The 23855-nt window shown below is 47.9% G+C and overlaps 1 protein-coding gene across 2 annotated transcripts in view; it reads left to right on the forward strand.

Annotated features, from left to right (window-relative positions):
* Cdh4 (cadherin 4) overlaps positions 1-23855 on the forward strand; it is a 470314-nt gene that overhangs the window by 348787 nt on the left and 97672 nt on the right. Inside the window, exon 4 of one of the 2 annotated variants that reach the window (XM_036184660.1) lies at positions 7684-7854. The exons of the other annotated variant lie outside the window; for it this stretch is intronic. Within the exon in view, the coding sequence (XP_036040553.1) occupies positions 7684-7854 (171 nt within the window). The remainder of the gene's footprint in view (positions 1-7683; positions 7855-23855) is intronic. 2 annotated transcript variants of the gene reach the window in all.

The following is a 23855-nucleotide window of genomic DNA, read 5'->3' on the forward strand; positions in this document are numbered from 1 at the left end:
GTGTTTGTTAAATGCCACTTTATTCTGCCTTAGCTGTTCCTTGGCTACTATGGAAACCAGCTAGAAGGCTGCAGATGGAAGCCTAGCTAAATATTTTAAATGTGTATGCTTGCAGACAAGCAAAATGGACCCTTTCCAGAGTCACACTGAAAAGGAATAGCAAAGGAGTGAACTGTACAGGGCTCAATGCTCCTCTGGAAGGGGAAGGGAAGGGGGTAAAGGGGGAGGGGAAGGAAAGAGGAGAGGAGAGGCCCAATCATCTAATTACGCTCAGTTAAAAGCAATGCCAAGCTTGGTAATGGTGGGAAACCCATGTCACTGTCCTTATGGAATTGAAACAAGTTGAATCTAGAGTTCTGGGGAAGCCACAAAAATCAGAGACACAGAGGAATGGAAGACAGTCACCGATAGATAGATTTACTTGGGGACCATAACATCTCATCTTCGTCTATTCTAGTGTGGGTCTACTTCACTCATTTTGCAGAAATAATGCTTCATTTTTACCATAGATCCATACCCAATTAACAACCTCGGAATGCTAGACTTTAAGACATAAAATATTTGTGTGGCCCAAAGTGGCTCCATATTTACCTGTGATTTGGAGGGAACCAAGCTATTGGGTTATAATCCCAGCAACACTGTGGTTGCCCAGCTGCATAAAGAGCCATAGGTGTTGGGAGCCCAGTTGGCTGCTGGTAAGAGGATGGAGATGCTAGCTGAGCAGCTGATGACCACTGGATGTTGGAAGAGGCCGGGGAAGGAGGGAGAAAGGGCTTTGAAGACCCCAGAACCTTCCCTGCTGGGAACACCCTCTGCCTGGGGCCGCAGCTAGAATCCTTCCCCTCCCACATACAGCCTGATACATGTAAAATCTTTGCCACTTTGCTCTACTGAGCAGACGGTCCTATACTGGAGGACTGTGTCTGTGTCTAGCGGTGGAAAAGCCCATGCTCTTCTGGCCATAGGAAGTCCACATAACTCTAGCCCCACTCTTCATCCCCCACCACACACACCTGGAGTTAGGAGTGGCCTGTGCCCAGTCCTCAGCCACCATTTAGCAGAGGCTATAAGATGAGGCCATGGAGTTCCTGGGTACTCCCCTGCCACTCTGCAGCTACAGAAGCCAAACACAACTGTCAGGTTAGATGACTGGTGTGGTTTTTTTTTTTTTTAATTATTATAACTTTGCCTAGTATTCCTATTTTGTGTGTGCAGGTGTGTGTTGGTGTATGCATGCCACTGTGTGCTCATGGAGGTGACAGGACAACTTTATGGAATAAATTCTCTTCTTACATCTTTATGTGGGCCCTGGGGATCCATCTCAGCTCTCTAGGATTATGTAGCAAGTGCTTTACCAGCTGAACCATCGTGTTGCCCCTTTAGACACCCTTTCCATGGCTATGGCTGTGAGTGCTCAAGGTCATTTCACAGAAGAAATTCTCTGTGATCTCAGGTCTCTGCCACCAATCATGCACATCACAGCTCTGTCTGCAGATGCTCTCCACCTCTGCTTTCTCTTATTTTTTTTTAAGATTTATTTATTTATTATGTATACAGAAGAGGGCACCAGATCTCATTACAGATGGTTGTGAGCCACCATGTGGGTGCTGGGAATTGAACTCAGGACCTCTGGAAGAGCAGTCAGTGCTCTTAACCTCTGAGCCATCTCTCCAGCCCTGCTCTCTCTTATTTTATTACTTTTGTAATATGGATAAAATCCAGGGCCTTGTGTGTGTTAGGAAAGCACTCTACTATGGAGCTACATTCAAGTCCTTTTTTTACACCTTTTCCTTTGTCACAGGAATTCACTAATAGCTCAGGAGGCCACTGAACTTCCAGGTCTCCTGCCTCAGCCTAGCAAGTGGCCTGCATCACACACTTCCTCCTCTGCCTTTACCATTGCTGGAGGGGAACTTTGGCTGGGGGTGGTAGGGCTTACATGAGTGTAGGTAGGCAAGAAGGCAGATCCCCCAGTGTGTCACCATCACCAGTATTTGCTATTTCTTTCCTGATGGAATTTCCTGGCCAGAAGACCTAGAAGAAGAGAATGGGGCCACAACAATACCCCCGCTCCATCTTTGCCCCGACACACTCCCTTTATTCTATGCCCAGTTAACTCTTACTATCTGTTTATGCAAATTAAAACCAGGGCACCTTATGGAAACCATGTGTCAGCATTAGGGGTTTCACAGAGCTGTGCTGCCAACCAGCAACTTTCCCCAACAGTCGCATGGGTAACAAAAGCTGATGATTGCATCTCACAAGGTGAGGCTGGTAGTGTGACACCTTGATTTAAGAGGCTGTGTCCCAGGGTCCTTTGGAAGCTGATGTGACAGCTTCTATAAGCTGCTTTTATTGAACTCAGGCATATGCCCTTTTCTCAAAATTGGAAGGAATTTAAGATGTTAAAGAGACATCCAACATGTTCACCCAGACCAAGTTACTGGGGAGCTGGGAGAGTATCATGGTAGTGATGGGTCACCCATCTGCAAGGTCAGGTCATCCAACAGCCCAGCATTGCAGAGCTGGCATCTGGGAACCCTGAAGCAATCTTGTATTTCCCTTGCTCTAAAATGTGACACCTTCTCTGGGCAACAGTGAGAAATTCTGTCCTTCAGGGGATTTCACACAAGCATCCAGGAACCTGCATTAAACCCATTGTCAACTGCCCATTCCTCCCATGGCTGTGGGAGGTGGATAAGTTTGTTCCATCTGGGAACATCTATTTTCTGGGTCTTCTCAGTGTTGCTGTGCCCACACAGCCATTTGTACAGCTGTCCATAGTGCTGTGCTATACACACTCAGTTAAGAGTCTGCACTGGGAACATCTCTCTGTGGGAGATGCACATCAGCTGCAGGGAACCTGCTATGCCAAGTCCTGAGGCCTGGAATGGGATCTGCCAGCTCTCTGCACCGCCATTACAAGGAAATTTAGAAAATAGTGATCAACATCTACTTGTAAACCAATTCCTGCCCACTGCAAACCAGAGCTCTTCTATTGCAAACCAGATCTCTCCCACTGCAAACCAGATCTCTCTATTGCAAACCAGATCTCTCCCACTGCAAACCAAGATGATGAGAACAGACCCATATACACGTGGAACAGGTGTTCAGGAGTTTCCAAACCCAGGTACACTGTGTCACTCACACCTCCCTGTGTGGCCTCCCCTGAGTGTTGTATATTTCACTGACTTTAAAACCGAGGCTCCTATTTGATTCCTCACAGAAAATGGGCAGGCTGGACAGCAAGGAACCATGAGAAAACATCATTTTCTGCATTATATTCTAACTGTTACACTGGATTAGCTTTAAAATAAAATATGATGAGCAGGGTGTGGCAGCACAGACCTTTAATCACAGTATTTGGGAGACAGAAACAAGCAGATCTCTGTGAGTTTGAGACCAGATGGGTTTATGTAGCAAGCTCCAGGCCAGCCAAGGCTTCAGACCCTGTCTCAAAAAAAAAAAAGTGATTATTTAAAACCTGCCCCAGATCAATGTTGAATTATTCATCTGCCACTTGTGAGTGGAGCCTTCTGGGAAGTGACCCAGCTTCTGGCTAATACAGAGCAGCCCTGGGGTCCTCTCTGAGAAGCCTCGGTCAATTATCCTCATGGTCCTGCTCAGAGAACAACTCTTCTTTCAGAGTAAGGCCTGGGTGGGACCAAGCCGGGGCTCAGGGACAGGGACATGGGGCGACTGTTACTGCAGCCAGGCTTTCATCTCAAATACACTGCCAGAGAATTGGAGGCTCCACCTTCCCAGGAAAATCCTTGGGCCTCCATTGTTTGCATGCCTCCCTCTTACCCTTTTTAATTCACGTCTCACCCCTTCCCTGAAATAACAACTCAAGCTGGAGCATTTTGCCAAGGACCCCAGAGAGAGAGGGAAGGGAAGGTGCCCATATTTGAGATGGATCCATGAAGCCTACCGAGAGGGATCCAAGACCAGTTGATATGGAAGAACTACCAGACCCCTATCCCAGCCCCTCCCAGGATAAAACACACACAAGTCATGAAGTCATGAATTTACACACACACACACACACACACACACACACACACACACACACACACACACACACTATGCAGAACAGGGATGCACATTCTACCAGTGGATCCTGCCATTGCCCAGCTCATGAGAGCTCAGGATACCATTTGTCTTTAAAGGCTACGTCCAGGCAGAAGATCTAACTTAGTTGTCAAAGCATTTTCCTTGTGCGTGTGAAGACCTGAGGTTAATCTCCAGAAAGAAAGACAGACAGACAAGTGTGGTGGTGTAGCACCTGTGATCCCAGCACTTAAGAGGCAGAAGGCTGGAGGATCACAAGTTCAAGGCCAGCCTGAGCTGCATGAGATCCTAGCTCAAGGAAAGAGAGAAGAGGGAGGGAGGGAGGGAGGAGACTGACTGAATAGCTAGTGCCTTGGAGACATGTGGTCCTAGGCTGCCTGGTTCCTATATAATCCATCCTCATCAGCCCAAAGCCAGGAAGCAAGGGTACAGGGCAAGTGGGTCTTAGAACCTGGGACCAAGGAGAGAGGGGAAGATCTCAATTGCAGTAAACTGTTCACAGACTCCCCTAAGACAGGGAGAGGTGGGGCAGGGTTAGCTACAAGACTTTAGGGCAGTGGTTCTCAACCTTTCTAATGCTGTGGTGACTCCCAACCACAAAATTATTTCATTCCTATTTCATAGCCATAACTTTGCCACTGTTATGAATCATAATGTAAATATCTGGCATGTAGGGTATCTGATATGTGACCACCTGTAGGGGTCACCACCCATAGGTTGAGAACTGTTCTAGGGGAAAGCAGGCCCAGGCTTCTCGGATGCTGCAGGCCAGATTTCTCCTGTCATCACCCCTCACCTTCCAGCTACCCTAAGGTCCTCGGTGGGACCAAGTACCCACAAGGGACATGGTGAGGCTTTCTTCTTGAAGGTGTATATCTGATGGGAGACTGCAGCCACACCGGGTGCATGCAAGGCTTCAGGTCGGCAGCTGCTACTTTAAGAAAGTTGAGGCCGGCTGAGAAGGAGCAAGAGAGTGTGGAGGAAAACATTAGAGAGAGCACGTCCAGTGACAGACACTCAGGATGCTGAGATGCAGAAACCAGGCAAGGAGCAGCCTGCAGAGGAGTCCAGGCATGTGTCCACATGTATGGTGCACATACACATGCAGAGTGTCACACAGGTGTGATGTTCCCTGCAATGCTTAGTAACAGCGATGAAGCGCAGACCTCTCCTTACCCATCACCAGTCACCATCACACAAACAGAAAGAAGAGAATCAGCAGGTGTCCACGGTTAAGGAACATGTGCTGGGGAAGTGGAAACGTCATCCAGAACAAGCATATTTCTACATCCACATTCCGCAAGGGCCCGGATGCTCATATGTCTGGGAGAACGTGCCTTTCCCACCAGGCTGGCCGCTAATTGCCTTCGACGGTTTTCTTCCAGAGTGGTGGGTGCTCCTTCCAGGCAGAAGCCTGCACAGGTCTGGCATTGACTTTCACCAGATTTTGTTATTACATTTGTCTCACAGCTTTAAGACAGTAGCAAATATGTGCAATTTATTTAAACAACACTGGGGAAATTAATGCCGTGTGAGCACTTCCTAAGCAAATGAAGATAAAGCCGGGTTTTTAAAACGGGTGCGTGAGAAGCTCTTGGAGTTTCCAGTCTACAATTAGAGGCGTCGGCAGCAGTAACTGCTATGGAAGAGACACCTCTCTGTGAGACTGCCTGGTGGGCTCTACCTCACCACACGCTTGGAGCACTGAGGACAAGTGGAATTCCCTGCCAGAGGCTGTCCTCCAGGAGAAGTCCAGCTGCTCCAGTGTGATCACCTCAGTAGATGTGCTCTGAATGCAGACAGTCTAGCAGGTCTGGTGGCCACAGGGTTATGGTTCCAGATGTTTCAGGAACAGAGGCATGAAGGTCACAAGTCTAAAACCTGACTGAGCTATAGAGTGAGTTCCTCTCTTGAAATTAGAAGAGAAAGAGGACGAGGAAGCAGAAAAGGAAGAAAGGAAAGGAAGAGGAGGAGGAGGAGGAGGAAGAGGAGGAAGACAGAGGTCAGGGTTAGAGCACTTGCTTAGCATGCACAAGGCCTGGGTTCATGCCTAATGGTACCTGGAACAGGTGAACCTGGCATCTGGGACTTGTGGATCTTGCCATGAACATGTGTGTCTGAAAGCCAATGATGTCCTTCACCCAAGGACTCAATAGGCAGAGACATCCAGCCCACCCTGGAGCTGGCCAGGCCTGGGACTGAGGAATGGATGCCTCTAACAAGCTCCTTAGTGTACCAGCTACAGGTGTGGGGCCAGCCTGAAATGCAAGCCCCGTCCTCTCTGGCTCCCAGAAGGTTTAAAAGACAACCCAGGAGCAGGGAGACAAGCCTCAGATTCTGTCTTTCATGGGAATATATATCTCCTCCAACCCACTGCACACTCCATCTAAACACAGGCAAAGGGGATGCCACTCCACAGGGCCCCAGAAGTGAGAGCTGGCATTTGGGAGGCTGAGGGAGTGTGAGTTAAACTGAGTGCCAAATCAGCTGGGAGTACAACATGTAAAGATGTCCATCTACATGCTGGGCGGTGGTGGCGCACGCCTTTAATCCCAGCACACGGGAGGCAGAGCCAGGTGGATCTCTGTAAGTTCAAGACCAGCCTGGTCTACAAAGTGAGATCCAGAATAGGCACCAAAACTATACGGAGGAACCCTCTTGAAAAACCAAAAAAAAAAAAAAAGTCCATCCATAGAGTGGACGCTCAGGCTGTCTGTCCATGGGGTTGCTAATCCATAGAGGAACTGCTCAGGCTTTCCATGACTTCATCCATGCCTGGAGCTCAGCAAAAGGGGACTCCACCATGCTAGTGAGTCTGACAGGGAACACATCACTGGTCTCTTAACCCACTCAGTGCTCAGTCTGTTACACAAAACACACAGCCTCAGTCATCCCCAACAGTAACAGATGTCTCTCATGTCGGGGATGAACTCTGCTTTATCTTGTCAGTTTGACAGGTGGAAGGATGTATCAATTTAATTTGCATTTTTGATTCATAGACAATGTCTACAAGTTTATGGATGTTCAGCACTTATTGTGGTATGACCTAACTATGCATGTTCTTTTCTTGTTATAGAAAGAAGTTATTGATTTACAAAAGCTCTTTATATAGGGGCTAGCATCTCTTTGTGAGATTTCTTTTGAATCCCGTTGCTTAGTACAAAGCTGTGGGTTCCACCCCAGCACCAGATGAATTTAAAAGTAAGAAACCCCATGTCGGGCAGTGGTGGCGGTGGACGCCTTTAATCCCAGCACTTGGGAGGCATAGCCAGGTGGATCTCTGTGAGTTTGAGGCCAGCCTGGGCTACAAAGTGAGTTCCAGGAAAGGCGCAAAACTACACAGGGAAACCCTGTCTCAAAAAGCCAAAAAGAAAAAAGAAAAAAGAAAAAGAAAAAGAAACCCCTTAGCTATAGTCCATTAAGGAGCTATATGGACTCCTTTTTGTGGTTTCTACTTCTAACTCCACAACCAAGGACAAGACCTTTGCCTCTTACCCTTCGTCCCCCACTTTTCCATATCAGTAGATATAGGGGTGAATACAGATGCTCCTAACAGGTGCCTCTGTATAAAAGCCTAACCCAACACCAGCGTCTCTCACTCTTCTCCCTCAGAAAGGAAAGACAGTGGCCCTGGACCCCTCTCAACCCCCGAAGGACACACTGCGGCCCTGGCCCCAGCATCAGAGCTCCAGCGGGCTGAGGAGGCAGAAGCGTGACTGGGTCATTCCGCCTATCAATGTGCCAGAGAACTCTCGTGGGCCCTTCCCCCAGCAGCTCGTCAGGGTAAGTGGGCCCCGGCTCATCTTGAGGCTGGTCTGGATGCTCCAGAACCAGAGCAGGTTCTGGGGTGTGGGAAGCACTATCCAGTAAAGAAAATGTGCCAAATGTGGAGCCAAAGCTGTTCTGTGAGGATGCACTTCCTCCAGGCCAACAGGCCTCTCAGGTTGCAGAGACTCTCTTCAGGATTATTTGCAGCTCCTTGTCCTGTCTGTGGGAGCTGGTGTGATTCAAGTTGTGTCCTTCGGCCTCTGACACCTGTCTGTGACCTGATTGTGTTTTCCCCTGTGGGGCGCTTACACATGTGACAGTGGTCATATGATGAGCTGCAGGGACATGATCGTGGAAAGCTCCTATGAAAATGATGGTCCTGGGGCATTACAAAAGTCTCGGGAGCCAGGAGTATGCAGAAAGAGGCATCGTTCTCAGGCCTGCTCAGTTGCCTGTCCCTTTCCACGTAGACTGGAGTTGTGTGTTTAGTGTGCAGATATTATCAGAGCCCCCAGCTCTTTGTCACTACTGTCAGCCCCATGGGGTTTCCTAGTCTATCCAAGAGTGGCAAGGGATTTATAGTAGAACCCCTGACATTGGTGCATGCAGCACCCAGGGAAACTCGGTGGCAGTGTCCCCTGCCCCTGTGTACACTCTCACCATAGGCAGTGTGAGGCTTCCTGGAACAGCCTGTGAGTCAGAGCCTGGAGGGGACTGTTGAGGGGGAAACCCCATTGTGGGACCTCGGCTCCTGGCTCTTGCTGACCCACTGTCCACAATGGCTCCTAAAATCATGCTGATGGCAGCCCTGTGATCCTCATTCTGTGCCCAAGCCTCAGCCCTCCCCAGTGGTGGCTGCGTCTGGTGATCACTGTGCTGTCATTTACTGAAAGGTTTTGTCTGAGTTGTTTATTTTTAATATAAATCAATTTGTTCTGAAAGGAGTTTCATCCAGCCATGCCTCAACACTGTCACATGGAAGGTGGCTATGAACATGGTGGCTGTCAACAGAAAACAGCCTAAAACATCCACCCTGGGCCTCCATGGGAACAGCAGTGTACCTGAGAGAGGCACCAGGGCACAGCAGACCTTCCTGAGCATCATCAGGTGCAAAGGTAAAATGGGAAGAGGGAGGCGCCTGAGCCACCCAGCCCAGCCCTTCTCTTCCTCAGAGCTGGCTCACTTTTCTGAGATGCGTCAGTGTACAAATCTCAAAGGCTCTCTAGGACACAGGTGTGACCTGAGCAGGCCCCAGGCAGCATGTGAATGGTGGAGCTGGCTGTGTGCCCATCAAACCAAATTCTTAAAAATAAGTAGCAAGCAGAACCTAGATTGACAACTCCCAATCAGTCATCCCCAGCCTTCAGGAAGGTCTGCTCTCAGTCATTCTCATGGGCAGTGAGTGAGGAGTGAGTGAGTAGGTGTGTGGGAGAGTGAGTGAGTGTGTGGGGGGAGAGTGAGTGAGTAGGTGTGTGGGAGAGTGAGTGAGTGTGTGGGGGGAGAGTGAGTGAGTGTGGGGGGGGAGAGTGAGTGAGTGTGTGGGGGGGGAGTGAGTGAGTGTGTGGGGGGGGAGGGAGTGAGTGTGTGGGGGGAGAGTGAGTGAGTGTGTGGGGGGAGAGTGAGTGAGTGTGTGGGAGAGTGAGTGAGTGTGTGGGGGGAGAGTGAGTGAGTGTGTGGGAGAGTGAGTGAGTGAGTGTGTGGGGGGAGAGTGAGTGAGTGTGTGGGAGAGTGAGTGAGTGTGTGGGAGAGTGAGTGAGTGAGTGTGTGGGAGAATGAGTGTGTGTGTGGGAGAGTGAGTGAGTGTGTGGGAGAGTGAGTGAGTGAGTGTGTGGGAGAATGAGTGTGTGGGGGGAGAGTGAGTGAGTGTGTGGGAGAGTGAGTGAGTGTGTGGGAGAGTGAGTGAGTGTGTGGGAGAGTGAGTGAGTGTGTGGGAGAGTGAGTGAGTGAGTGAGTGTATGGGAGAGTGAGTGAGTGAATGAGGAGTGAGGGAGGAGTGAGGGAGGAGGGAGTGACAGGAGCTGAGGACTCAGCACCCTGCAGCATCCCTAAATCTTTGGTCTTTGTCCTTCACTCCTATCTATAGACCAACAAGGAAAACCTAACAAGACTAGACATGTCCTTATGGGCAGAGCCATGCCCCAGAAAGTGCTACCTGTATGTCACAGGGGAATCTGCTGTCCTCTGGTGGGCCTGGAGGAAAAGACACTTGAAATGCTTGAGACCCACACGGATGTGTCGGTCAGGGATGGCCAGGCATGGTTGGAGCTGAGGGAACAGCCACTTTCTCCAACCAGCAGAGGCCTGGGTCCACTAACAGCTGGAGACCTTTCTTCTCAAGGTGTGACAATTAGGGGTGAACTCACAGAATATCTGAAAGCGCTGCATGTTTGTGGCTTTCCTATAGGGGCTTTTCCTCTCTTGGTCACACAGGGAAGCATGGCTGGAGGCAGCGGCAGGCAGCAGAAGCTGCCAGCTGGGCAGTGCTGGCTGGTGAGACTTGGAAGCTAAGTTCCTAGCCTGTGAGGAGAATAAAGGAACCATGGTTTGGCTGTACACACAGCACCTGCCTCAGATACACAGTCCATGCCATACATGCATGCATACACACATGAACACATAGCAGCTCACTTCATATATTCACACATACACACATACAGAAACCTAATTCATATATACCATCCTACTTCCTACATATATATGTAGACACACACACACACACACACCGTCCACTTTATACATACCTGTATGACACACACACACCAGCCCACTTTGTACACATGTGTATGCACACCAGTCCACTACATGCATCCATGCACTCCCACACATGTCAGACAGCGACTCTGCAGTGTTTTATCTGCAGGAAGCCCATGAGTTTCCTGTTGGTGTTCCAGGGAAATGCTCCAAAAGCCCACATCAGAGCGTGAACGCAGCTTGATGGGCGGGCAGCAGAGCTGGCACACTCGGAGGTTCAGCTGGGATTAGCTAGTTCCGTGCTCATTAAGGCATTTCATTCTGATAAAATATGTTAAATGGAAACGTGGGTGGAAGAAGAGGCAGAATGTTCTTCCCAAACCCCAGTTAATTGCAGGCATTTTCCTTGGAAGGAAGAGTGTCTCTTCAAAAGTGCCCACTTTGCCACACAAGGGACAGATCACTTCTTTGGCCATGAAAGCCTGGTGAGACTGTGGAGCTAGAAGCCATGCATGTGCATAGTATGAGCTAAGTCACACCAGTCCGTGGTAGAGTGTGGGCTGATCCACATGGGTCCATGGTGAAATGTGGGCTGAGCCACACAGGTCCATGGCAAAGCATGTGGGACCATGGTGGAGCATGACTCCCATCAAATGGACTGCTGAGCCTTGGAGGCTTATAGCAAAGTGTGGCATGATCTCACTGTTTCCACTCTGTGGAGCTAGCCCATAGTCTTAGTTCAGTGTGCATGAAGAGTGGCAGTGGCCTTGGGGAGACATTACCCATAAGTCCCAGCCATCTTTTTTTCTCAGATGGAGGATGTGTGGTTTTTAACAACATGTACTCAGAGAAGCCATGTGTATGTGCCTGGGTTCCAAGTGTGGCTCTGTTGAGAGGTGGTGGGCTCTTTAAGAGATGGAGACTTATTCAAGAGGTGGCCTTGTAAGGACACAGTGTCACAGGTGACACTAGCATCCTCCATACCACACTGAGTGAACTAACGGGATTATATTGCTAGCAATCCACGGAGCCTGCTTAATGAGCAAAGGAATTTATTTAGGGGTTAACTCACAAGACAGAATAAAGGAATCTGTTGCAGGATTCTGGAATGATGAGACAGAGTCCAACACAGTTCTCTGATGAGCTCTGCCCTGGTCTGTACCAGTATCCAAAACCACAAGGTAGTGAAGATAGAGTGTATGTGCATCCTAGGTTGTAGCTGGATGGTTTCTCCAATCTCACCCAGCCCCAAGGTCCCACAGCCACTTGTAAAATAATCATTCAAAGGCTTAATATTAATTACCAATTGCACAGCCTATGGCAGGCTTCTTGCTAGCTAGCTCTTATAACTTGACCCATTTCTATTAATCTAGAAGTTGCCATGTGGCCATGGCTTACCAGTATTTTTACATCTTGCTTCTCCTGGTGGTGCTGGTGTCTCTCTCCCCTCTGCCTTTCTTCTTCCTATCTCTCCTGTTGGAATGTCCTGCCTAACCTTATTCTGCCTCACCATTGACCAAACAGCTCTATTTATCAACCAATCAGAGCAATACATATTCACAGAGTACAGAAAGACATCCCACAGCACTTCCCCTTTTCTGTCTAATCAAAACTGAAGGTTTTTAAGTTTAACAGTAAAATTTAATAGTAAAATTATATATAACAAAACAGTTATCAAGCAAGAATTACAATTATAATATCTAGTCTATTTATATTTGGCAAATTAAAGAAAATACTATATCCTATATTTGTGAGTCTAAAATTTTATCTCTAATTAATCTTTTATTATAAACAAGAATTATAACTATAACTACCTAGTCTTCAACTACATTAAAAACTCCAGAAGGATATAATATTACCTAAGTAAACAGGAAGAGTATTGTAAGCAACTTCCAAAAATCTAGAATGACAGAGACAGCTGGCTGCCTGGACAGTCATCCAAAGTTCCTCTGCAAAGTTGGGACATCCATCTTCAGCCCACAGGCCTAGAGTCTCTCAGTCTCTTTTCTCTGTGTCCTGTAGAATTTCTGGCAGTCTCTGTGAATCAGGAACCTGAAGAATAATTTTGCCTTGCAAAGTTCAGTGGTCACCTTCCTTCCTATGGGTCCTGCATGTCCAGTTTATACAACATATTATCAAGAACAGTTTCTCACCCAAATGGCTGTTTTTGTCAAGAAGATAAACTCCATGTGGAGTGTCTTCAACACCCATCTTCCTCTTTGAAATAAATCAGTGCTGCCAGAAGCAGATGTGTCTCACTGTCCAGGACAGTTTTTAAAACATTTTAAATGCCATATTCTGTAGATCTTTGAAGTGTTTGAAGATTACCTACTAATTGAAATGTATATGTATACCTAGAAAACTTAACTAACATGACTATAAATATTATTATCATGGATGACTAACTATTAATCTGTATTTCTTAATTATACATTACAATTTCAAGTGAGGTTCACAAACATAATACCTTAAACAAGAGTAGAAATATACGTACAGTAGAACAAAATTAACTTTAAATTTGTATCAATAAACTGAAATACATAGCAATGTAAAACATTTTAAACAAGTTGTTGCTCTTTAAAAGTAGATTCAATAATCTACCCTTTTATCCTATCATATCTATATCCCCTTTTCTTTTTTAGAAAGAGATTGCATTTATAATCAATCCTCTTTAAATAAAAATAAACATTTATAAACAATATTTTGGGAATTTAGACATAGCTTCTCATATTACTTCCTGCTGGTTGGAGGCACTAGCAATCTTATGGGGATCCTAAATATTAAGAATTATAGTTAATTAAATCTTGGCTATAGTCTGTGAGGATGGATGGTCTCAGCCAGTTGCTTTGAAGCTGATTTTGGATGTTGGATCATCTGGGCCATGGTGTCATTGGAGACCTTTCAGGGGGTCTTGGCTGATCAACCCATATTAACTTGGGAGCAATCCATGGATTCTCATCTTCTGTGGAAACAAAATCAGAACCTCTTTTCCAAAGCAACATATCCTTAGACACAAATTCTAAAGTCAAGATACTAGATAGATAGATAGATAGATAGATAGATAGATAGATAGATAGATAGTTTAACTCAGCAGCCTTTACAATCAAATGTCTTTCTGCAGTTAAAAATCCCAAAGATAGTATAATCCTGTATAATTTCCATCTTTATGTGGCTTATTTTTCATATTACTTTTACTGTCTCTTCAAAGACTTTATTTTTTAAAACTATTTCTTTATATAACTGCATACATTCCTTTTTCTCTCTCTTCCAAACCTATGTAATTTTTACACATTCTGTAAACAGTTTAGAGTTTTATTCCATCTGAATCTGTCTTATTGTGAATCTATAATCCTTCTCTGACCAGGATAGATTTTAAACTGTTAATCTGCTTGGCTAGGACCAACAAGGTAGTCTTGGCTGCTGACTCTGCCCACTTTAGCATCCCAACATTGCAGAAGTATGCCTACCACCAACAGCAAGAAACAGTGTATCTATGTCTCCAAGAAGCAGGTGCTGGCCAGAAACCTCTTTACTTACTTACTTACTTACTTACTTACTTACTTACTTACTTACTTACTTACTTACTTACTTACTTACTTACTTACTTACTTATTTAATTACTTACTTACTTATTTAATTACTTACTTACTTACTTACTTACTTTCTTACTTACTAACTTGCTTGCTTGCTTACTTACTTACTTTCTTACTTATTTATTTATTTGTCTGTACTAGCAAAAGCTAAATCCACCAAGCAGTGCACTGCATGGCTTGGACACACCATTGTGTACCGCTGCAGGAATACACCATGCTAATTAGCTTATGGCAGCTGGCAGCCAGCTAGCTCCATCTCACAGGCAGATGTTGGGAGATGAGTCTACGCTGCTGCTGGCATGAGACTGTGAGACTAGGAATCCCAGTGTGGCTCTGTTTCTGTACATTCAGAATCTTTAAGCTTTCTTAGATCTATGTGGATCAATGTCCAATGGTGAGCACTAAATGTAGTTGGAAGGTTTCTCTGGTCCTACCTGGTCCCTCATGATCCAGACAAATCTCTCTCATCCATGGTCCTGCAGCCACTCAGACACAAGTAAACACACAGAGGCTTATATTATTTGTAAACTGTATGGTCTATGGGCAGGCCTCTTGCTAGCTAGCTCTTACATCTTAAATTAACCCATTTCTATCAATCTATATTTTGCCATGTGTTTTGTTGGCATGTTGCTTCTTTGGTGGCAGCTGGCATCTCTCCCAACTCTGCCTTTCTCTTTCCTGTCTCTCTCTTTCAATTTCCTGCCTGCCTCTAAGCTGCCTTGCCATAGGCCAATGCAGCTTTATTTATCAACCAATCAGAGCAACACATATTTATAGCATGCAGAAAGACATCCCACAGCACTAGGTCTTAAGAGTCCCCAGTGGCCACGCCCCAGGGGCATGTACCTCAAGGTCATAGGCAGGTGTAACAGCTACCTGCTACCTCACTAGGGATGGTGCTTCAGGGCATGGCTCAAACAGCTACCCACTACAGTAAACAGTCTCCAACATCACACACTTTGTGCCACCAAGACCCAAAGTCACAGAGTGCATTGGTCACAGACAGAAACCTCCAAAAACAGAAGCTGAAGTAAACTTGCATCTTTAGGGTCAGTTATCAGTTATCATTACAGCAGTGGGGGGCTGGCTAGCACAAAAGGAGGGACAGTTGACAGCCTCTGAGCCACCCTGGAAAGCTCCCAGAGGAACTGTGGGGTAGGATACAGTCCCTAGTCCAGAATCCCAGTACTGGCCTGGACAGCATGGGGCATCCCTTTTCCTTTTTGGAGCCTGGAGGGGAAGAATAGAGCATTCTCCCTTCCATGGCGACCCAGAAGCACCAGCCGTCAGCTTTCTGCCTGTCCCTCCCGATTGGGTTCCACATCTCCAGTGGTGCTGACGGTGCCTAACGGGATGTCAGCACAGGCTTTGAAAGCTGCTCGCTGCTCTAACGTGCTCATGCAGTTTGACTGCTGGCAAGATCCAGGGGAGGATAAAACAGGACTTGTAGAAAGAGGTCTATTCCACAGCTGAATCTAATAAAAATTCAGAATTTGTTAACTGGAGAGGTTGTCCACGGCGGCAGCACGAATTGACTGGAGACAAGGAGAAGGAAAGTAGTGTTCTTGGGGACAAGTCGTTTAATTTTGGAAACTGATATTTGAGAAGACAAGAAGCCATCACGCAAAGCAGTATGTGGGGCCCCCACTAGAAAATGGGCCCAGAAATAGCTACAGAGGAGACTGCAAGAAACTGCCACAAAATCACTGTGTGCAAGGACTCGGCAGAAAGTGAGAAGGGCAGCAGAGAGTTCACAGCAGCAGTGATGGAAGAGTTCAGAGGTCATCTGATCCAATGATGACAGCCACAAGTAGCTTAACCAGATGGAAGCTAAGTGGTTTCTTCTCCGTTCTCATGTGTCTAATGTGCACGTGTGGGTGCAAATGCACAAGTGCCAACCTAAAGAGTAAAAAAGGAGGAGGAAAACTGGAAAGGCCGCTCAGTGATCAACATCAGCTGCTCTTGAAGAGTACTCAGATTCTGTTCCCAGTACCCACATGGAGGATCTCGCCATCATCTATAACTCCAGTCCCATGGGATCTGATGCCCTCTTCTGGCCTCTGCAGGCTCCCATATACACATAACACACATAAACTCACATGAGCAAACAAAAGATAGACAGACATACGATGAAGACAAAGATGGATGGATGGATGGGTGGGTGGGTGGATGGATGGATGGATGGATGGGTGGGTGGGTGGGTGGGTGGGTGGATGGATGGATGGATGGATGAATGGATGGATGGATGGGTGGATGGATGGATGGATGGATGGGTGGATGTGTGGATGGATGGATGGATGGATGGATGGATGGATGGATGGATGGATGGATGGGTAGGTGGGTGGGTGGGTGGGTGGATGGATGGATGGATGGATGGGTGGATGGATTTTTAAGGCAGAAAAGGCATGGAAGGCATGGAGGGAGCCAGGGAGAGACAGAAAAAGAGGAAGGAGGGAGAGTGGGAAGGGAGGGAGATAACTAATACAAGCACAAGCAAAGCACACAAAGAGACCCCCAAATGGAAGGGGATCCAAAGATGGTTCCTGAGTTTGTCTAGCAGAGATAAACCTTTATGTGTTTAGGGATGGGTTGAGTTCCCTTTTACAAGGCTGTTTAGCTACAGCAGGGAATTGGATAATCTAGACAAAGACAGGGAAGCTGATTAGTTCTCACCCCAGGAACCCCTCCATAAGAGGTTTGAAAGCCCCACTGACTAGTTCCCTCCAGCAGGAAAAAGGCCACCAAGTCTTTGTCTTGAACAAGCAGGAGCAGGAAGTCAGCCATCTTGAATATGTCAATCTACCTACAGCCTCTTCTTTCTGTCTGTTCTGACTCCTCCTCCATCAATTCCCCTTCCAATTTCACTTCCTCACAAAACTCATCTCTGAAGTCACTAAGGTTTCAGCACATCCAACCCTAGCCACACTGGGTGTCAAGTGGCCTCTAGCATATTTCTTTGGTTACCAACAAGCCTGAGAGCCACCTTTCATTTAGTCTGGGGAGATTCCCACTGAGTGGACACCACACTACTGGCCACTCCCTGTTCCCTGAGATGCCTCAGTTCTCAGGACCCAGCAGAGCTTAGGTTCCTAAAGGATGGGACACCCTCAGATCCAACACTGCAGACACAGCAGATGTCACTGAGGACTTATGGGGTGACCAGGTAGTTATAGGACCCCAGGTCCGCCCACCTCTGCGGTCAGCCACAGTCATCAGGAAGAGTGTCAAGTAAGGACACAGAACGTGATGGTGGTAACCTCAAGAGTTCTCTGGTCCTGGTCAAATGGTCTGTATCTCATTGGCTGTTGTGGCTTAAAGTGATATGTTTGTGTGTCCAGTTGACAAGGGATAGACTTAGGACAGTTAACCTCCATTATCAACTTAATTAGACTAAAAAACACCCAGGGCCCTAGTGAGGTTATCTGTGAGGGTGTTTCCAGAGAGGTTCAGCTAAGGAGGGAAGGCCTGCCCTGAATCTGGGCAGAACCACCCACAGGCTGGGGTATTGACCTCAGTAAGGAGGAGAAAAAGATCGGACACCAACATTCCCCTTCTTAGTCTACTAAGATGTGCACAAGCAGCCCATGCTCCCAGCACCATGCCTTCCCTGTGGGGATGGACTGTCCCTCTCACATCGTGATCCTTCTCTGTGTTACTGTTGTCAGGCATTTGATCACAAAGACAGAAGTAACTGACATACTAACACTCCTGTAGATGATAAACTAAGAAAATTCACCTGAGAGTGTCCCATAGAAATGTACTGGAGACCTGTGAAAGGGAAGGCAGCCCTGGGGAGGAGTGAGTTCACCGGGCCTCTCTCATCAAAGGCCAGACACAGCCCTCCTCACTGCAGTGGGGGGGTGGTTCTCAAGAGCAGTGTTTATCAACCTGTGGGTCGAGACCCCACAGGGGTCACATATTTGCTGTCCTGAACATCAGACGTTTACATTATAATTCAGTAGCAAAGTTACAGATATGAAGAAGCAACAAAAATAGTTCTATGGTTGGGGGTCACCACAACATTAAAGGGCAGCACGTTAGGACGGCTGAGAACCACTGCTCTAGATGAAGTCAGGCTTGCAGCAAGGACAGAACATGAAACCAAACATCTGATGGGAATGCATGGTGCATCTCTCCCCCAGATAGAACCTGCAGATGGGACCTCTGAGAAGGAATGTATTGTGAGCCAGAGTGTGCCAGGAACATGCTTGTATTGGGTTTCCTCCCATTGAGCTGAACACAAGCTGTAACCATCACTCAGCAGGAAGGGCCCGTGGCAAGAAAGGCTGAAATTGCAATCCCCAGGGATGTAGCTCAGTCCTGAAGGAAACACACCTCCCTGGGGAACGGATATTCTCACAATGTGTGCCCTTTCACACCATGTCCCCTGCTACAGGTAGGAGACCTTTCCTGGCCTCATGGTGAGGAGAGGCAAGTAATTCTGCAAAAGCACCCCAGCAGGCAGGCAGGACATCCCCACAAGCAGCCTGTAATTTCCAGTGTCCAGGTTCTGCTGTCCTTGCTGAAGCCCCGGGGACAAGAAGAAAGCAGAGTTTAATCAGGCATGTGAACGGACTGAGTGGGCCTTTGTCTGCCTGTCCCTTGTCTGAGCAGAAACTGTCCCTCTCCTGGCTGCCTTGGTGGCTGTAGTGATGCAGCAGGAAGCTCCTTATGAAATGTCAGTGAAACCAAATCGCTGCAAGTGCTCAGATAATTTATTGGAGAATATTCAATTAGAATACATTAATATTTTAGATTTCCATCATCAATTTACTGTCAGCGATTTAAAGCCATTACTGAGCTGCTGGCTCGAGTGGGTGTGTTTAGGCGAGGGTGGAAGCATCTACCCAAGTGGGCTCCACCATGGCTGGCTCTAGGGTAGAGGCCAGCTGTGGTCAGGATGCTGGGCACAGGGGTTTGTGCTGCTCTGAGTAGGTCACTCAGACAAGGGAAGGAACGTAGTGGGTCTCTACAGGGTGTGATAATGACTAAGCTCCAGGTGACCTCAGATATTGGTGGATCTCCTGGGACAGTAGGGGTTCTGAGGCCTCTTCCTTCTCTATCAAGGAGTCTCAGGCCTCAGGCTCTGCGAGGGCTTGAAGGAGAACTGGTCATCTATGTCACTGCTTCACATCACAAGACATCATCACTAGCCATGAGCCTGCACAGGTCACATGGTAGAGCCTGCTTCAGAGGCATCACAACATCCTTCACATTTTGAGTGGACAAGGGGCCACTGATCACAGACTGTGACTTGTAAAGATATCCCCAACCAGAGGTGACAGGTATCAGCCACCTTGTGTCTAGGTGGCCAAGAAGGAGCCCAGCAAGTCCTGTGGGGGCAGAGGATGTAGGCTGTTCTCTACAGGCTAGTGACAGGAGGCCTGGCCACCCAAGTTCCTGTATCAGTGGAGGAATGCTGCAGCAGGGGGATAGATGGTCTTGCTAGTGATAATGGAGGGCAAGCAGGCAAGCAGGCAAGCATCCTTTTATCCGAGCTGCCACCAGAGATGCCACCCATACTTGGGATGGGTCTTCCCACATTCAAAGAAAATCAAGAAAATCCCTAACAGGAGTGCCCAGCATGCAAATAGAGTCAAGTGGATGAATGTGATTAGCCATCACAAACCAGTCCTCACTACCTGACCCTGGATATAGGTTACTAAGCATCTCACCCTATGGATCAGAGGTTGAGCGGCCCTAGTCTAAGCTGGCAGCCTAGCTGCAGTGCTGTACATGTTGGCCATCTCATCGAGGCTGAGCTATGCCTTGGTGCCTCCATGTCAGGCATCTGAGGTGTCCTGCCCTGCCCCCAGGGAACTGTGAGGAGCAGTTGTCGGGGGATGGGCTCTGTTCCTGCTGCACGTTCATCCTGCACTGCTTGGTGTGTGGCATCATCCCTGTTGTGACCCAACACCAGACCTCAGCAGCCGGAGGGCAGAAGAGTTCCTTCTGGCTCACAGCTCTGAGGGTTCGTGGAGGGAAGTCATGGCGGCAGGAGTGTGAAGCGGCCGGTCACATTGCATCCACAGTCAGGAGGTAGACAGCACAGCATGCTTCTCTCACTTCTCATTCTCAGTCTGGGCCCCCAGCCCATGGAATGGCGCCACCCACGGTCAATGTAGATCTTCCCTCCTCAATCAACCCTCTGGAAATTCCCTCACAGACACTCCCAGAAGTGTGTCTCCAGGTGATTCCAAATCCATGTTGACAATGAAGGTCAAGCATCACACTGTTTCTGCGCCTCCATCTCTCCCCTGGTCCCACAGGTTCTCAACATCTCTCACTTCAGACAGTGGCTGCTCATTTGGCCGTGCATGAATCTTTGGCTTGTGTAAACCTACCTGCTCCTTTGCCAGCTACTTCCACACAATTCCACAGCCACATGAGAGCCCAAAGACCAGTGTGTGTGTGTGTGGGGGGGGGGGTTCTTGGGAGGAGGATGCTGGCACAGAGCTCAGCATGGAGGCCACAGGACAAATGTCTCCCTGCATGGGCCCCTCACTGGAGAGTTGGTACTCATGGACATCAGCATTTTGGGCAGAGGCTGTGAGTATTCCAGGTGCCAGGGGCTGTGGATAACCTGCTTCCTCCTCCTTTGGAAGAGGAGGGCAGGGTGGGCGGTGGTCCTCTATAGTAGTCACACGCACTGACAGACTGTACAGCTAGTCTACAATGTGCCCTCGGGATCTCACCTTCTTCTCTCCCTCTCTCTTTCTCATTAACTTGCTCAATACTTCTTTCCAAAGCTGTAGTCAATAAAAATTAGCCTCTCCTGACCTGGCCTCATTCTGCAGCAGAGGGCCAGAGGTGATAGCTACTTTATCGCAGTCAACCTCCCCAGGGAGCTCACTAAGTCCGGGCTCTCTTAATGCAAATTTAAAAAGCTTTTAATATATGTTAAATAAATATCAGCCACTTGTCAGAGCTGTAGTTATTAAGGATTAATTTTATAGCTGTTACATTTCTGATCAACTGTTACTTATAATTAGCCCCTATAAATGTTTCTAAATAATCAGATAATATTTGAATAGCTTAAATACACTATCTTGTTCCATCTATCAGGAACTTACATTTAAACAGCTGGAAATTGGGTATGTTGGTGATGTGTGCGTGCCTCTGTGTGTGTGCCTCTGTGTGTGTGTGTGTGTGTATGTGTGTGCATACTCCAGAAAGAAAAAGAGGCTCCATTTGTTTTAAGCAATAGATGGTGACTTTATGTGTCCATGTGTGTGTATGTGTTCATGTGTATGCACATGTGAGCATGTGTGAGTGTAAGCTACAGGCACCTCCTTCATTCACTCTTTACTGTATTTTTTGAGACAGGGTCTCCCACTGAACCAGGAGCTCACCAATTTGGCTAGGATGGCTGGTCAGTGAGGCCCAGGGATGCTCCTGTCTCCACCCGCCCCCGACACACACATAGCACTGAGGTTATAGGCATCTGCTGTCACACATTTTTTACAAGGGTCCTGGGCATTGAACTTTGGTCCTCCTGTTTGCATGACAATAATGTTACCAGCTGAGCAGCCTACCCAGCCCCTAGACAGTGATTCCTAACTCCACAGACAGTTAAGAGCACAGCCTTAAGAGTCAACAACCTCCAGTCTCGATCTCTTGAAGGCTTCACTTCTGCAGACCTTATTAATACTGTGTGTATGCATCTGTGCACACAGATACTGCAGCATGCCTGAGGAGGTCAGAGGACAACTTTATGAAGTCAGTTCTCTCCTTCCTACATGGATTCTGGGTATCAAATTCTTGTCAAGTGGCCTTCTTAGAGGCTGTAAAGGGTGACACTTAGGTTTTTTTCCAGGGAAGCATTTGCTGTTTTTGACACAGGTTGTCATGTAGGCTGGCTTCCTGGATCAAGGATGACCCTTAACTCCTGATCTCCTGGCCCCACCTCCAGAGTGTTCTAGGATTGCTGGTGTTTGCTACCATACTCAGTTTATGCAACACTGGGGATGGATCCCAGGGCATCATGCAGGCCAGTCAGATATACTGTCAATTGAGCTGCATCCCCAGTCCCCAGAACACTCTTCATGTACAGCTTTAACCTGGAAGCCCACCTGACATCTCTAGTTAGCTGAGTGGCCCTGTGTGGGTTCAGGAGTCAAAGGACCACACATACCCCATTACGGTTGGAATCCAAAATATCTTCGACGGACTCACAATTGTAGCACTTGTTCACTGGCTTGTGGCATCATTTGGGAATGTGGAACCTTTAGAAAGTGGAGCCTGCTGGCTCTAGTGGGTTGCTGGGGGATGCAACTTTGGAGCTCATAGCAGCCCCTGCCTCTGGAGCCATTCTCCCTGTGTCCTGACCCACTACTGTGGTTGGGGCTATGCCACCATGTTCTCCCTGCTGTGAAGGACTGGAGTCCCCCAAGACACCATGAGTTGAAGTAAATCTCTCCTCCCTTTCTGAGGGGATTGTGTCAGGCAACAAAGCTAGTAACTGACTCATGAGAGCATTTGCTGCCCGAGGAACGTAGAGCCTGGGCCTGCACACTGGAGTGGCGGTGAACACTGAGTCTGGGCCCTCCTGTATCCTTGCAGCACCACCTCCTCCAGCCACAGTGAGCCCGGCTTGCCTACACAGTGTGCAGAGTAGATGTGGGCCCTTTAAGTCTCTGAGATTCCAAAGGCAGTCTCCTGCCTTGCTTTCCTTCACTCTCTGTGCATGCTTCCTGCTCACACTTACTCTCTGACGTTCCTGAAGTTCAGAAGTCTGAGGTCAGGTGATGGGTCCAAGTGAAGGTTCTAGCAGGCCAGACCACTCAGGAGGATTCAGGCTACCATATTCCTATTCTCTCCAGTTCCCAGAAGCACCTGCACCCTCCCTGTCAGCTCCATCCTCCCCTCCGCCAAGCCCACAGCTCGGCATCACCCAACCACTTCCCACACCACCACCTTGTGGCTCATTCCTCCATCTAAATCTCTTTCTCCTTACAAAGAGGCCCCGTGATGGCTTCTGGAACCCCCTATGTAACCCAGAGCAGTCTCCCCACATCAAGGTCCTTAACTGGCCACAGCTGTGAATGCTTCTGCTAAGGAAGGTAACATTCATAGGCCTCAGGTTTAGTACCTAGACAGTTGGTGTCCCTCTGCTGCTGTCCACTGTGCTCCAGGGAGAGAGCTGTGGCATCTCACAACCCTGAGTCAGCACAAACATAGTTCCATCTGGTCTTTGCCTGTTTCAAAGATGCTCTTAACCTCCCTCATCTCTTGTAAGTAAGGGTACTCCTAACAGTCAGTATCTACATAATGTGCTTTGCTGGGAGCAGGGAATCCTCTATGCCTAGTTAAGCCCAGCTGTAGCCTGGCAAAAAGCAATACACACTAGCCATGTTGTTCCCAGGGAGACAAGCAGCTCAGAGAGGCCAGGGTTCTCATTCCAAGTCACACAACACCAGGCACAGAACTGGACTCGGAGACCCCAAAGTCAAACCTAAGACCTTCCATCGCTCACACTGAGGGTTGCACAGAGCAGCAGCAGTGTCACCCTGGGCAGGATAGGGTTAAAGGCAGTGGCTGGAGGAAGTCCCCAAACAATTCAGCTTTCCCCTCTGGGACTCTGCCTTGCAGCCACCACAACCCAGCAGGTGGCTTTTGCAGGAGCAAGGGCCACTTCTCCTGTCATTCTCCCTGTCATACTTCTTAGGATATTCACAGATGATTCCAACTCAGAGACATTTCCTCCCAATTCTGTTTGCCAAGGGCCTGGCT

The sequence above is a fragment of the Onychomys torridus genome, chromosome 4, assembly GCF_903995425.1.
Source record: "Onychomys torridus chromosome 4, mOncTor1.1, whole genome shotgun sequence".
NCBI classification, from domain to species: Eukaryota; Metazoa; Chordata; class Mammalia; order Rodentia; family Cricetidae; genus Onychomys; species Onychomys torridus.